Below are 17,250 nucleotides of genomic sequence, written 5' to 3' on the forward strand. Positions count from 1 at the left end.
ATGGCGAGAGTGATGATACATTCAGACCTTTTATGTGGAATATATTAATCATATTATCACTTGCAAAGTTGATTCAATTTCAACATCACGCACTGTGACTATAAATACAGAATATTTAGTATACTAATTTTTCACTAATGTATTGTACATTATGCATACTCGGGATGTATTATTCAATCTGTCATTCATATTATTATTAGTAGATTTAAGTGGGTATGTACAGGTATGATATTATTATTATTATACATATTTTACAAATTGTTAATGTTTTAAGGTAAGTATTTATATAACAAAATAATTTCATATTGAATCATAATGAAAGAAGTACCACATACTAGTAAACTAATTCTAATTTTGTTTTATTTCATTTATAGATTTTACTATATTATATATATTAATCAAGAGGCTACCCCGTATAAAGAAATAATAATAAATAATTTTATTTTAATTTAAAAAAAAATTATTTTGAGAAACATTACAATTATATAATTGCTTGAAATATCTTTTCATTGTATGAATAACTTCATGAAATTAAAGATCTAATAAATATCTTCTTTTTTACGATATAGTATTTAATTTCATATTTCCCATGTTTGAAAGTTTCAATTTAGATAGTACAGTAATATAATATTGATATATATATGCATTTGCAAATACATTTCACAGTTAAGTCTCGTCCTCAACAAGGTCCTCCAAGACGTTCATCAAATCCGAGTGTGAACCGTTCGCAGCAAGCTGTTGGCAAAGTGGCACTGATTAGTGGTAAGGCCGATGTTTGCTGTTACAATGTCTTAGCTTGCCTTGAATTAATGTAGTGCATGCAACAAACAATTGTACAAATATTAATCAAAACTAGATTTAATTCGTCATTATGACGAATTATAGGTTATATGCATTGATTTAAATAAAGATAATTGATTTTTAAAAGATAAATTGATTGATTGATTGATTTTCTCAGAATCTTTAATTATTTTAACATATTATAGGATCTTGCTAACGGGAATACAATAGCCGGTATCACAATCCCATTAAAGATCCCTCTGCGTATAATGTCATAAACCACATTGTTACATAAATAATAATAAAGACATTACTTACTTTTTATATAGATTTCATTATAAATTATGTGTATTATAATCTATACACTAAAAAATAAAATTGAACAAACAATACGGATAATAAAAAAATCTTATTTCGTTTCCCAAGGTGAGACTCGATCTCGGTACCTTGAGTGCTATAGACACGAGCACAGACCACCGAGCCATACACAACTGACTAAAAGTTATATAGAAAGATTCCTCCGTGGATTTACTATGCAGTAACCACTTTGGTGCAGATAGATTATTACATACCGCAATGAATTATAATTTTTTACTATGATGACATCTTTAAAAATGTAAAACAATGATGCACTGTCAAACTATATACTTTTAACTTTTGAAGGAAGAAAGTTAATGTTAAGTTTGTTATTTTGGCCTAAGAAAATGTCATAATTTGTTTGATTGTGGAAATTAATTTTTTTTTATTTAATATGCGATTAATGATGACTTAATCAACTTTTGTTCTCTTAATTTCATAATAAATAATACATATGATACATACACTTCAAGAAAATGAAATAAAAAATAGGTGTTCCCGAGCATTCTGACAATCTGTATTAATTTTAAAATTTAGCATATTTTCATCATTTTGTTAACTTACATGTGCGTAGCCTGTCACTTTTGACGTGCTCGTATAACGCAATTTCGCGTTGAAAAGTGAATAAAATATGATGATATTATTAAAGAAAGATTGTACAACAGAAATCGGCCAAAAATAGTGCGCATTAATGTTTAGCGCGCAGTGCGCATGCAAAAATCTGCGCACTCATGGCAATTTTTTAAACGCTTAAAATTGCCTGAAACGTACTCTAATTTCATCAAAAATAAATTTTGACAATTTTGAAAATTTTAAGAGCGCGTACGCATGCGTTATATGCGCTACGCACGTAATTGTATTGCCATATGATGAAATATGACCTGAAATTTAGGAGTACCAAATTTCGTTTAAAAGTGATTCAAGATTGTTTTTACAAACGTGATTTTGTTAAATCGCGCGTAGACCTTGTGATTTTTGATTGTGCATCGTGAAAACATAACCACAACGATTCCTGGCCATAAGGAATATACTTTAAAAAATTGACTTAGCTAGATGAAACTGATATCAAGATAATTGACGGACAAAATAGTGCTAAGGAAAGAATAAATAAATAAATAGATAAAGATTTTGACAGAATCAAGAGGTTATATGCATGATAATGCATATAACCTAATTAATACAAAATTGCAAATACAGTCAACTCTCTCAATACACCCTGCGAGGCTTGCCCAAAATGCAAGAATGAATGGCAGGTTTTCTCAAATAGTTTATCTGTGGCTGCGACACAATCAGTTCCTTAACAGACACTTCGCCCTTCGGAGAATATGTACATAGAAGAGTACTGTTGGTATTTGTCACAGCCAGATTTGTTTTAATGTAAAAAATGATGTTGGTACCTTTTATATAGACTGCAAGAAAAGTCTGATTTTGGGAGAGTTCTGGTTTTCAGGACATTTTCAGTAGTATTTCACGATTGTATATTTGTACAATATATTTATTATGGGACATTTGTCAATCAATGTCTCTTTGAATAATAATATACAATACATAATTTCTTTAAATGGCTGTTGCATATTATGTAATGTATGGAATAGTTTTCAACTTTCTAAAACTTTAATCTTATTTTTCTTATATAATAGAATTCTAAATATGGTATTTTGTTGCTACTTCCCAAAAGGCCATTTTACACAGATGAGCGGTAATGGTAAGCGGTAGATAGGAAGCGGAAAATAAATATAGAATCTATGTTATATTTTACGATCATTTACACAAAATGCGGAAACCAGCTCAGGATAGATACTGGTTCTACCTGGGACAAAGCTACACGCTTTCCCGCTTACCATTACCGCTCACGTCTGTGTAAATTGGCCTTAATGCTATTCTTATATTTATATATTATTTTTAACATATAAAACTATCTTGTTCTATTAGCTTATTGATGTTCTTGTGTGATACAGCATATTTTTTAATGATAAATCTTCAAGCAAAGCAAAGAAGCACCATCTGCACAATATGCACCACATGAATCTTCTGTGTTCAATGATATAGGAATTAACGCTGTGCAAATAAAGTTGTGCTGCTTTGTGGTATTAGTAACACATTCTTATACTTATTCTTATCCTAACCCAATTTTTAATTCAGATCCATCCGATCAGACTAAGTTGGAGTTAGTGCAATTGCATGAAGTTGGAGGAAACGTGGTACATCGGGACCGTAACATCCATGTTGCACCCCAAGTTCAAGTAATTACAGGTAGGGCATTATTAATCTTCTATGAATATACTTCTTTTATTACTATTGTACACAGTTCAACACTAGAAGGCATTACCCAAACTTTCCACAAAAGTTAATATAGTATTTGGTATAACAACTCCTGAGTAGATTCTTGCCATTTGATTGGAGGATGGGTCGTATGACATTCAATAACTACTACTAATCAAGAGTACAATTTCGTTATATGCCCGTTGAATTTTGTTATAATTATGAACATTCATTTTTGTTGCAATGGGCAAAACCAGACTAGGTTGTTGACTAGCTCGTTAAAAATAGGTGTGTTATAAAACAAATAATGAAAGTTTATTATCGAGCAATGGAACAAACAGTTTAATTTGGTGAAAGATAAAATGTTAAATTTTCACCTCATGAAATTATTTGTACCATTGCAACATTCATTATTTATGAAACATGCATATTTTGCAATACAAATCTTATGATTGTTTACAAGTTTCTATTTATATGGATTAAATTCTCTGTAACCATGATTTATATAGCTAATATTTTGAATAATATTATGATTGAGATATTTTCAGTTTATTTTAAGTATAGTGTAAGTTGAATAACCGCAATACAAGCATCACTTATTGATGTTTACTACGTAACAAACTATTAATAAAATGGATGTTGTGTCAAGGGAATTATAGTGACAGTAGTTACAAGCCAGTTGATGTATATAATCCTTGTTACCACACCACCTAAAAGAAATTGATATGCCATCAGTGTAATTCTCAATAAAAATGTAACTGGATATAAAATAATAAGTGATATTCTTCTATTGTCAAACATTTGTCAACATTTATAGCTGGCTAGTTCCAAAGATGATTGTTTTAGTGAAGACACAGAGATGCAGTCGCAGATGCATTTAATTTTAAAACAGTGTCTGCCTCATATTTTTACGTTATTATTTAGTCTACTTATGTTTGTAAAAGTTTTAATTTTTTTAATTTAATTCCATATTCAATTTCATTTGTGTCATGATTATTGGAATCACTATTAGAAAATAATTCCAAACATTTTGTTAAATGTTTAAAAAAAACAGTGCATTTTAATAAGTTAAAGAAAATAAACCAATCAAATATACATATATTAATGAAGGTTAAAAAAACCTTTATTTATTTGTTTTGTGTTTAACAAACTTTTTGGTTGAGTGATCTTATTTTTAATAATATTTTTATTTTACAGATAAAAGTAAAATACCAAAAGGTGCTATATATCAAAAACAAATCATAGAGGGCGACGTTGTACATTATGATACTTACTACCCTGTAAAGGAGACAACAAGAACGTCACGAACCGTCCACCAAGAGAAGCCTGAATATTCTGGTATTGGACCCAGGGATGAAAGTGGCTTGCCAGTAGGACTGCGACAGGTAGTTTATTTCTATTCAAAAATAACATTGATCATTATTTTTTAGCATTTTAATTTTTAATTTAGAATAACAGTTGTTAAATTAATTCACAAATTCATTTTAAAGGTCAATTCCACTTTTTTAACATCTTTTGTTTATTATATAGAATATGCGACCATATTGATAATTTAATCATTTTGTGTACAATTTGCATTTATATCAATATGGTAGAAATTATTATAGTTTACAGTATTGGTATATTTAATTTTCATTCTCTTAGCAATTAGCTTCAGGATTTTAGAAGGCAAAACAGTAAACTCCATCCAAAGTGCCACTTACATTGGCAATTAACAAATCATTTATTTTGAAACTTTATTTTAAAAATTAAATATCCATTAATTTTTATTATTTATTATGCAAATTTGGACACAGCAAAAGGTAAACTATGAAATATTTATTGACTTTTAATTTATATATACCGGTACTATAATTCATATTTCAATAATTAAAATTTAAATCTTAATTTGAGACAAAATAGAACTAAAATGAAGGAGTTTAATTGTAAAAGTAATCGAATCATGACTTCAATTACTTTCATTGCAAAACTTTTAGGGTCACAAAAGAATTTGATAAAGTATTTAGAAATATACATTTCTGAAATTGTATAATTATTCCTATATGATATAATTTCATTTATTTTTCAGTATATTTGCAAATTCTTACTCATTAATTGTGATAATAACATTACATAACATTGTATAATTCTATTCAATAAAAAATAATCTGAATAGAAATGTCTTTAATTATAAAGTTTGTTAACCTCTTCTTTTTTTCTGTAGCATGTAAAGGATGAGAATCGAAGCGACTGGTACAGACAAATGTACAAATCTATACATAAGATGGATAAGCCAGAGGGTATGTGTTCATTGATTGTCTTGAACGATAAAAAAATCAGTTATTCTTAACCGACTGTTTCAAAAGATTACGACTATCGGCAATTTCAAAGAGCAATGCAATTACCAGCAAAATACATTTCCAATTTAAGTGGAATGATTTTGTGTTCATTTCGTTCATTTCTTGTAGTTTGTCATCCTATCCCCAGCAGCCTTTGTTTCTGGTTAATTATAAGATTTATATTCCTACAGGATCAATAATACATTTGATATTTCTGAAACCTGAAGGCTTGCTTTTAAACTCTTCAACTTCCATGAACTATTCTATAGCCTCATCTTGTAATTATTCCCAGTACTATTAATTGTATCTGTAAACTTTATTATTATTTGCTGTGAATGCAATAGGCCCACGGCAGAAATATGTTAATTGTGTTGAAATATTCAATAATATCAGTATAGTCATACAGAAACTATATCAGTAACCCAGGTTCATAGGTATGTTATGCATGGTAAAAAGAAATACTAAATAATATACACTAATAAAATTAAAAATATACATCATTGATTTTGTGTTTAGCTAAGCAGGATAAAGCAGCAATAAGGGAGGGAGAGCTATAATAATGCACTATACATTTGTGGTGGTTAAGGCAGGGGTTCCACAAACCAATGCTATACAATCAGCACAGGTTCAAGTTATTCCTCGTCCATTGTTCTGGAGGTAATCTTCTCAGATATGGATATCTGGCTTGTGTGCACTTTAAAGAACCCAGTTCATCTTTCAGAAGGGTACTGTAGGGGGTTACCCTGGTATACTGGTTCATTCAGCCCCTGTTGTGGACAGATGAACGGGGGCTTTTAGTGTGGCAGCACTCGACACGAAGGGACCTTTGTTAGTTATTGTGTAGTCCACACCTGTACGCCTCAATTCAGCCCAGTTAGGCTGCAAACCACAGCTTATTATTTTCCCACATTTATATCTAAACTTTTGTATCAAGAAAGAATATTTGTAATTCTAAAAATGACATTATTGTAAACTTATGAACCACAAGCAAAACATAAAACCATTTCCTTGGAACAAATATGGATTAATTTACTGATACACACGTTTACAATTTCCCATTTAATTTAAATTTATATCCAAAGATCTGCTCTTAATCTTTAATGTCGTAAATAAACCTCAATATTCAACAAATATATGAAATGAAGCTGTAAAATATTGTGATTAATTTCCATTCTGCTCTTGTCAAAATGCATTACTTTTTACATCTTTAATATTTTGTTATTGCTATCATCAATTTTACTGCATCTAAATTTAAATAGAATTTTTGTAATATAATGATACCAACACTCTAACACTCTAATTTTCTCTGATTCATCTACAGAAGAAGACAATAAGTACATGAGATTTTTAAGAGGTTAATAACATATTAGTTTATAGCACTAATGTTCTAATTGTACACCTGTACTTGATGCATGCTTAATATTCTGCATGTTACTCAACAAAACAACATTGTTCATATCTAAAGGCCAAGGCGTTGTACCACGAGACCCAACGAGTCGTCTCGTCGGTAGAAAATTAAACACTTTTAATGTTCTTCCGATGACCTAAAAACTACGCCCGACGCTGTCTCAAGACGATATGTTTCGTCTGGATTCAACTCAAAGAGCACTGACCAGTCAAAACGTATCGTCAGGAGTTTGAATTGGCTTGCAACAAAATGATGGTTAATTAAACTAAAACTTAAAATTAAACAGATTTAGTACATTTTTCAGTTTAAGCTTTTTTCACAATCTTTACTCTCCATTTTTCAGTTTAAGCTTTTTTCTGACTATTTTTTTTTTCAGAGGCATGATATTTTAAAATTTTGTTTTAATAAAATATTCATAGCATGTTTATGATTAGTTCAATATTGCCAATTTATTATCGTATCTTATCCTTGTTAGTGTATTACAATTAAATTAAAAAGTTCTTTTTTTATGTGCATCATGTATGCAACCAGATACAACTGAATGTGAAGAAAGTATTTTGTTCATTGTAAAGCATGGACATTTTGTATGTTATAAAGTATTTAGCAGATAAAATTAATAACAGTTTACTCTTAATTACTTTATTTATTACATATCATTACGTTTTTTCCCACAGAATGTGACCCTTATAGTCCTACATACAGTTTCCCTGATGATAGGAAAAGTGAAGATGGTAAGATTTTATGTTGTTTTTTGTACGCTCTAATAAAGAACCTGCTCTATTTGAACTTAATGAATTTAATAAACTTATTTATCTCAGGGTATGCTTTAAGAATCTATGTATTTAAATTATTAACAACTAATTACAATTAGATCTAATAATTAACCCAAAAGCTATATGTTAAATTGTGGCCCTTCAGCACGAATACATACATACAGCCTTATAGTCCATGGGATTTAGACTTTTAACTCACACAAATTGCAAGAAAAGGTTTTTTTGATGAAATGTGTTCTTTAGACCCTACTGAACACATTTATCAATGTTAGGACATTTTTCGACAACGGGAAGTAGCCTAATTTGCATAATTAAAAATGGCGGCCATTTTTAATAACGTAATATGTATCTTGGAAACCGCTAGTCACAGATACTTAATTATGGTGTTAAAATCGTTAGAATATATGTTTTTATATTCACTTTAATGAAAAAGTTTGTCCAAAAATGAATGGAAGTGCTATTTCTAACATTATTGACCTTTGACCTTGATTTATCATATCTCAGCAACCACTAATTGGAGATATACAAATTAGGGCTTAAATTGTTCAGAAACTACACATTTATATCCAGTCTAATGGCATGTTTTTGCCAAAAATGTCGGATTCTAACATTATTGACCTTTGACCTTGATTTATCATATCTTAGCAACCACTAATCTGAGAGACACACAATATGGCTCAAACTGTTCAGAAACTACATATTTATATTTAGTCTAATGGCATGTTTTTACAAAAAATGGCCGATTCTAACATTATTGACCTTTGAACTTTGCACTACATAAAATTGCATAACTTTGAAAATATTGTACATATGAAATTATTTTTAGTGTCAAATTGTTCAGAACATACATGTTTCTATAGAGTCCAATGACACATGATGTCCAATAATGGCCTATTGTATGGTTATTAACATTTGAACTATATTTGAAAAGGATTTTTAAACCCGGAATCTTCTTCATGTAGGCATTCATTAGAACGTGATTTGGCACTACTTGTTTAGAATATGGTGGTAATTTAATGTGCATGTAACCAGTTGAAAATATTCACTTTAAAAAAAAAATATTAGACTATGTATACATACATTATAGGTTTGGATTATAAATAAATTTTAAATTAGGTCTTACATCTTACTCAGGAGAAAGTTGGTGTTGACACTATTAACAGAGCCAACAAAGATGTAGTTTTTTTTATGATATATTGTACATACTTTAAATAGGCCATGCCATTTTGCAGGTTTATTAAAGTTTTTTTCAAGTTAGTAATTTATTTTTTGATCAAATTAAATTGGCATTAAATGGCATATTCAACAAACAAATTTCTAAAGATTATTTAGTTTATATTTTGTTAAGGATAGCATCACTCTTGAGGGCATTCTTTTAGGTTGAAACATAGTCTTATTAAGAAGGCCTTTTCTACTACTAGACGCATTGTTGACAACTGGAATTTTAAAAGATCGATATTTATGCAACATATTTAGTTTAGTTTAATTAATTGGCTATCGAGACTCATAATTAGGCTGACCACCACTTTTTTCACCGTATACAGTAAAGACCTCAGTTTCGTATGGAATTTATTTATTCATTTCAATAACCATCCATATACAGTATGACTACTAGTGGTGTATAGTTTTTAACCTTTTATAATTTGTTTTTGTACTTTTTTTACGTGAATGTATTGTGTATGTACCATGTTTCTATGTGGTTTAATTTTTACCATTTTTTAACCATCAATTTTAATGCTTTTAATATAAATATCTTGTAATTCAGCTTCAGCTGCGAAGACGATAAGAAATAAAATAAACAAACGTGTAAACTTGTAGGCAGTTTATGGATGAATGCAATAGTTTATGGTTATAAATTTAATGTACCATGGCCTACTTTAAACTAAACATAATAAGTCAACGTTGCAACTCTTACATTTTAGAGTGCCAAATCACATGTTCTAATGGATGTCCACATGAAGAAGATTCCGGGTTTAAATCCTTTTCAAATATATTAAAATGTTAATAACCATACAATAGGCCATTATTGGACATCATGTGTCATTGGACTCTATAGAAACATGTATGTTCTGAACAATTTGACACTAAAAATAATTTCATATGTACAATATTTTCAAAGTTATGCGATTTTATGTAGTGCAAAGTTCAAAGGTCAATAATGTTAGAATCGGCCATTTTTTGCAAAAACATGCCATTAGACTAAATATAAATATGTAGTTTTTGAACAGTTTGAGCCATATTGTGTGTCTCTCAGATTAGTGGTTGCTAAGATATGATAAATCAAGGTCAAAGGTCAATAATGTTAGAATCCGACATTTTTGGCAAAAACATGCCATTAGACTGGATATAAATGTGTAGTTTCTGAACAATTTAAGCCCTAATTTGTATATCTCCGATTAGTGGTTGCTGAGATATGAGAATTCAAGGTCAAAGGTCAATAATGTTAGAAATAGCACTTCCATTCATTTTTGGACAAACTTTTTCAATAAAGTGAATATAAAAACATATATTCTAACGATTTTGACACCATAATTAAGTATCTGTGACTAGCGGTTTCCAAGATACAGAGTGTGTTATTAAAAATGACGGCCATTTTTAATTATGCAAATTAGGCTACTTCCCGTTGTCGAAAAATGTCCTAACGTTGATAAATGTGTTCAGTAGGGTCTAAAGAACACATTTCATCAAAAAAACCTTTTCTTGCAATTTGTGTGAGAAAAGGGTCATTTTTTAGCTAAATCCCATGGACTATTACCACGTTGAAATACCGGTTCTCGTCAGATCACCAATGTTTAAGCAATATTGAGTCCGGTTAGAGCTGGGATGGGAGACCATCTGTGAATATCGGGTGCTGTATATGGAGCTGTGGTCCCATTAGGCATTTGAAATCAGCACTGCCCACTCTTATGGCAGCCCCATAGTATCTGCCTCAGACGTATTAGCTTATGCCTCTCCTCTGGTCAAGGTGAGCATTGGAAAGCGAGAAGCCCTAACTGACATTGTCATTTGCGATAGACGTCTGTCAATAATAATGAATAAAATGTGCATTCTGTCGAATGCAGTAGTTTTCAAAAAAGAAACATTTCAAATAAATAGGTAATGTAAAAAATGAAACCTTTCTCCAGCTATGCAGAAAACATTGTGTTTTTATTCTTAAGCATAAAATAATATGTTATAGATTTGCATGTCTAGATTTGATAAGATAATATTAGATGATACTGCCCTCATAGTTAAGATTGTACTGTGTGCATTAATATCAGCGTGCTTTATCTTACTAAACCTACATTGGTGATTAAGCCTTAAAATGGGTGTCTATTATCAGAAAAAGTTTCAATAAATTAATATGGTATATTAACATCTGAGTAAAATCTAAACATCATTTTTTGCCAATTTTTACACCTAGGTCATAGGGTTACTAGATGGAAGCACAGCATAATATTTTGCAATTTACTAATAAAACTGACATTTTTTGTAAAGAGATTCTTGTTATTAATACAGTAAACTACTAATTTTGTATATTTCTTAACTCTTTTCACTGCTAACATGGATTCAGAAATTGTACAGACATTAGATTTATTTATACCAATGGAAATGAAATCATCTTCCACTACCAATACTATTCCTACTAATCAGTTATCTTCTCTTAATAAAGGTGAGACTAACATGTACTGACACTACTGTATTTAACTTTGATTTAGTGCTAATGATAACTTACTAAGTAATAACTTTACATCTAAAAGTTTATCGCATAAGCATGTAAAAATGTTTGTATAATTAAACCCAAGATACAACAATTTATAATCATACAGACTTTTAATCAATATCAATAATAGATAAAGGGAATTTTTACCTGTTTTATATATTTTTTATCATCCTTAATAAGGTATCGGCAATAACATAATTATTGTAATAGTTGTCATCGTCGTCGATGTCATCGTCATCAAACACATACGCAGTATTTTTATCTTGAATAATATTTGTTTGTGGTTGTTGAATTCAATTTGATAAAATTTTCTTATAGGAGAAGTGGTAATGAGACGTACTACGAAAGTCACCCCAGCAGAACGAGCGGATGCACAAAAAAAGAGGTACTCCGATGGCATATACCTACAGTATTTATCTAAGAAAGGGTAACATTTTGATTTTATCTCCCCTCCTTTTGTGGAAGCTTGCTGCAGTATCCGTGGCTGATTGCTATAAAATTGGGTCAACATTCAGAAGGGTGATGTTTGGCTTACTCAACTCATGATATTTACAATCAAGTCAGAAATATTGATTTACCTGCTTTCAAATATTTGTTTTTCTGAAGCTTAATATAACTGACATGTAATCCATGCTGTATGCAGGTATCATTAAAACCTGTACATTGGTATTTTATGATATACTATAAATGAATACAGAGTGAACGTTGTTTTGGATTGGTCAATTGATTTGTAGATCACAGGTCAAGTTTTTAGTTGTATTGCTCATCATGTTTCATAGAAAAACCTGATTACAATGTAAAAGGGTAGAGCATGAAGAATTTTAGATATAGGTCATTAATTTCAGCAGTATTTATGATGCTTGTAAGGTAAAATAGGAAACAAGTAATACAATCACAATAATTTAATAGCATTGTAAACATATTTCCACAAATATCATGAGTTTTTAAACCTTTACATTGACTCTTTGGAATACATTGCTTTGCTGTAAAACCTGTCTGGTGGCAGTCTGTGGTCTTGTATGTATAAATATTACAAATATTTTAAGTTAAATATTAAGTTTAATATAATAACCTAAAGCAGAGCATTGGTTGGTTACTATGTTAACCAATAAGATTAAATATTTTTTAAGATGAGGTGGCATGTTGCCCAAAAAACAAAGCTTGAGGTCGAGGTGCCCATATGACTATGGAGCTATAACTCCATGATATGAAAAACAGGGATTCGCTACCTAAATTATAGTAAATCACACAGTAATCATGCTTCTAAATTAAACATAGAAGGGATGAAAATGTGTTTGATTTAGTGCTTACTTTTGTAAATGCATGAAATTTCATTTAATATGATGTATTTGCATGCTATATTTTACTGTTTATCACATGTTACATCATTCCGTGTACTGTTTTCTTTAATGTATTCTTATTTGCTTTTGGAAATTGCAATAATAAATTGCAATACTAGAAACTGAATATAACATTAACAAGAGCATTATCAAGCTCAAGACATTACATTCATCATTTAATACAGTATATTTCAATCTTTTATTCAATTCCATTTTGAACAATATTAGAAGATTTGCATTTGCATGTCTATACCGCATTCATTTAATTAGTTATTATTTTAAAATATTTTATTTTTTGTGTAGTAATGTACAAATAGATGCAAAGAACACAATAGACAGATACCAACAACAGCCTGGAAGTATACTGAACTATGTGCCTGGAAAATCATCCCTGTCTGAACGTGAGCGAAAGCATGTAAGTGAGCTGTACATTGATTAATGGGAAGGTTGTAAGTGCAGTCTTGTTGCAAACACTATGAGACACTAAATGTTAAGTGGTTATTTGAGAAGAAATTACAGAATGGTTCACTTAGTGCATAATAAAGTTTAGCAAACTGAGTAATAGAGTAATTTTTAGCCTCCTTAATAAATTTGGAGATTTTCCATTGCAACGTATCTCATGATGCTTGTTTATAATATTTAAAATTGATTATTTTATAGAATCACTTTTGTAAATTGTTTGTTTTTTATACATTTTAAATGAATTTTTTAATTTGTCCTTAATGTTTTAGCACAAATAAATAAATCCCAAGCAATTCAGTTTTTTTTTCTGATATTTTAAATAAAGAATAAATACATAACGAATACAGCATATCAATATATCATATAACTATACCAATCCTATAGTTTTAGGTTCAAGTTTTGGCCCCCACACTACCTACATTTTGTTCATGAAAAGTCATCATATTGGCCTTAAGCTCTATTTACACTATACAACTTTTTCTGACAAAATAATGGTATGTGCCCATATATGAAAATGATGATGTCATATGACTACCATATTTTGGCATATGACTACCATATTTGGGCATAACAGATTTTATTTGTCAAAACTAGAGTGCATATAAGACAGAGCTTTACAACAAGATTTTTTCAGAAAACACTGGTTAAAGTCATCCTGTAATTGAGAACTTTTGGAAATTGTTTTAAATTCTAATATAATATTTTTATTTTATTCATTTTAGTCACTAGCACAAGAGCAATTCAATCCACCTCCAGAAGACACACAACCCAAGTTAGTATTTACTTTTCCAATGAAAAACACATTTTGACTGGAAAATGAATTTGGAGCAAATTATTGTAACAATGACAATAAATGACAATATAATTTATAGCGAGTCAAATGGCTGAGCGGTTAAGGCAGGGGCGCTATTTACCATATCTACAGGGCCAACAATAATCGACATGGGTTCGAGGCCCACTAGCTCCTAGTTCTGGTGGTGGAACAAGTCTTCTCAGATAAGAACTATAAACCGTAGGTTCTGTATTAGGACCATCATCTGATAGGACAGTGATTAATTTAGTATTGGTACTCTTTGGCCACATGTGCCAAAGACATAAATAAATAAATTGTTTGTAGAGACTATTTTTATTGTTGTTTTTGCACAAGTAATTACTACTATAGAGTTAATCTGCAGATAGTTTGTAGCATTTGCTCTTTGACCTTTAATATTGGAGAATCCAGAGGCAATGTGTATCCTTGGAACGCCCCCTATAATCTTGACATTAATCAAATTTCGACACAACTTTACACACAATTTATTCAAATCTGAATGTTAGGTGTTTTTAAGTGTTTTTAATGTGTCATTATTTATACTTATGTGTCACACCTACCCTTGCCCCATTATATAAACTGAAAATCAATAATCATAATCAAGAGTTTATCTTTCTTTCAAATGTATAAATCAACTAAAGATCATTATTATTATGAAAAATACCACTATTCCTATATAATGCAATTTTTTTTTTAGTTTTCAGTCTAAAACTCAAACTGCAAGAAAACTATATGCACCACCGCCAAATGCTTACACAGCCCCACAGCAAAAGCCACAACCACAACAGCAGCAGCAGCAAGTAGTTCTAAAACCAAGTAAACAAGTGGGAGTAGATCATGGTGCTTATAAACAACTGATGCATGGAGGCTATATACCTGGAAAGGGACTGCGCAAAACAGCAGCAGGTAGGACATATTTTTTCGTACATCCTTTAATTTTATAGAATTTCTTTCTGTAAAGCACAGCAGAAAATCAAAAACGTTGATTTATAGTTATTTATCATTAAAGTATTCAAGGATTAAAAATGAATATTTTTTTTCAACCAAGGTCACACTTTATTGCATCAGTAATTGTAAAAAATAAGTTTGAAAAGCTTACAATTTGCACATTAGCCGTGATAAAATTAATGTCTTATTTATGTTTTGTTGAAAATAAGATCATCATAGAAGAATGATATATGTGAGCATTATAGTACACTTTATATACAGAATTGATGAAATAGCCATGTTATAAACAAAATTGATTCCTTTATATTTGTCAATGTACATGTGTAGTGTGATTGTTTTTTTTTACATTAAGGAATTATTTTTTTATAATTACTACTAATCTATAATATTTTGTTCCTTCAAGTTCTCTACTAACAGAATCGTAAATGATAAAAACACAATAACAGTTAACAATTACTAAATGGATACAAATAAAACATAAACAAAAGCAAAAATTATTAAAATTATTTTTTAAATATTTTTCTCTACTATAGAACAAAAACAATTAAAAGTTGTATGAAAGTTTATTGTTATTTCAAAAAAATAATAATTGTGCTTTTGTTTATATTTATTTGCTTATGATTCTAACAATATTTTCTTTTTCACAGACGCTAACACAAATCACAGTCCTAACCATCAAGCGTGTTTAGAAAATGTTTCTAATTTTCACGAAAGAACTTTTAATAACCTTAGAAATAGTACTAATCCAGTAGAAATACCTAAACATAGCAAGACCAGTGGACAATCATTTAGAAATACATCAAAATCTAAAACAGAGCAGTTGACAATAACACAAAATATTGGACTTTTATCTCATAAAGTTTCCACAAACTCTCAAATTACTGAATTTAATTCTTCCGTAATACCCACTCATGCATACATGTATTTTAATTTGCACAAATCAATAAGACTCTGGAATGCAATTAGCAAATCTAATTGTGTATACTACAATGGTTTCAGTGAGTTTGCTAAGGAGATGAACGGTTGCAGTGATGACATTGTAGTCTCACCATTTTTGCAGTCAGTTGTAGCTGAAGATATCTATCCATCATGCTTCTCTTCCTCAGCTTTTCCAGCAAAAGCTGTTTCAGAATTTCCAAATATTGAAGGATCAATAGAGGAATTAAAGCTTCCACAATGCTCTTCCACGTTGTTGAAACCATCTTCTTCCAAAAGAAAATTATTAGAAGAGCCATTGAAATGCAGGTGGCACAAAGTATCGCCTACAAAGCAGTTATGTTCACTCGTACCTGATGGGCGTCTCACTTCTGAATCGGAACTTACTAAATTAAATTTGGCATACATCGATAAACTTGAGCACTGCAATATTACAGAAATGTACCTCCATAGTCTAGATGTAGAACATTTTAACAATTCTTTAGAGTCTCCTCCCATACAGAAAAAAACTGTGTGCTATCCTGTCCGTCCAGTTTTCCGAAAAGCTCGACCATTGTTAGGTGGTGCACCTCCAATAAATAAGGAAGCGCCTTCAGAAACAGCACCAAAAACAGAAGCGACAGAAGTATTCCAAAAACTTGCCAATGAATCAGCCGAGCATTCTTCCAGAGACTGTAATCATTTAAATGGCAAAAGGGATAATTTGTCAAAAGAAGGAGATAATAAACAAGAAGATGAATTATCTATTCCAAATACAATAAAAAGTGATAAAGTGTCTGATACAATGCATTCTGAAGACAAAATTATAAAGCAGAACAGATACCGATCCAGACAAAAGAGGAATAGAAAAAAGACAGAAAATGATAGTTCAATTGATAACTTCAGCAGAGTAAAATCCTTAAACAATCTTCACTCCAATGGCCCTGCTTTTGATTATAAGGATTATGTTGCAGAGTTAAGAGGTGCAGGATCTAGAAGATCTAAGCAAGAATACAATGACCTTATTAACTTTTTTGATTCCAAATGTTCAAAGTCACAAGTTAAACGCTCAAAATCATTGCCTAACAATGATATGCTTCTACAAAATGAATCTTTTGAAGATGATACAGATGGTGCTTCAGCAGTAAGTCTTGCATCCAGAAAAGGTTCTGC

At 30.3% G+C, this 17,250-nt stretch overlaps 1 protein-coding gene across 16 annotated transcripts in view; it reads left to right on the forward strand.

Annotated features, from left to right (window-relative positions):
* Nucleotides 1–17,250, forward strand: part of LOC144845307 (sorbin and SH3 domain-containing protein 1-like) — a 97,248-nt gene that overhangs the window by 38,731 nt on the left and 41,267 nt on the right. For 14 of the 16 annotated variants that reach the window (XM_078702539.1, XM_078702525.1, XM_078702528.1 and 11 more), the window contains 10 exons: nucleotides 667–762; nucleotides 3,280–3,390; nucleotides 4,597–4,784; nucleotides 5,603–5,678; nucleotides 7,800–7,856; nucleotides 11,452–11,550; nucleotides 11,920–11,986; nucleotides 13,245–13,356; nucleotides 14,126–14,175; nucleotides 14,912–15,120. In XM_078702539.1, the coding sequence (XP_078558665.1) occupies nucleotides 667–762; nucleotides 3,280–3,390; nucleotides 4,597–4,784; nucleotides 5,603–5,678; nucleotides 7,800–7,856; nucleotides 11,452–11,550; nucleotides 11,920–11,986; nucleotides 13,245–13,356; nucleotides 14,126–14,175; nucleotides 14,912–15,120 (1,065 nt within the window). The remainder of the gene's footprint in view (nucleotides 1–666; nucleotides 763–3,279; nucleotides 3,391–4,596; nucleotides 4,785–5,602; nucleotides 5,679–7,799; nucleotides 7,857–11,451; nucleotides 11,551–11,919; nucleotides 11,987–13,244; nucleotides 13,357–14,125; nucleotides 14,176–14,911; nucleotides 15,121–17,250) is intronic. The other 2 variants (XM_078702534.1, XM_078702535.1) reach the window with 2 other exon arrangements.

This window comes from Antedon bifida, chromosome 6, assembly GCF_963402885.1.
Source record: "Antedon bifida chromosome 6, ecAntBifi1.1, whole genome shotgun sequence".
In the NCBI taxonomy this organism is placed as follows: Eukaryota; Metazoa; Echinodermata; class Crinoidea; order Comatulida; family Antedonidae; genus Antedon; species Antedon bifida.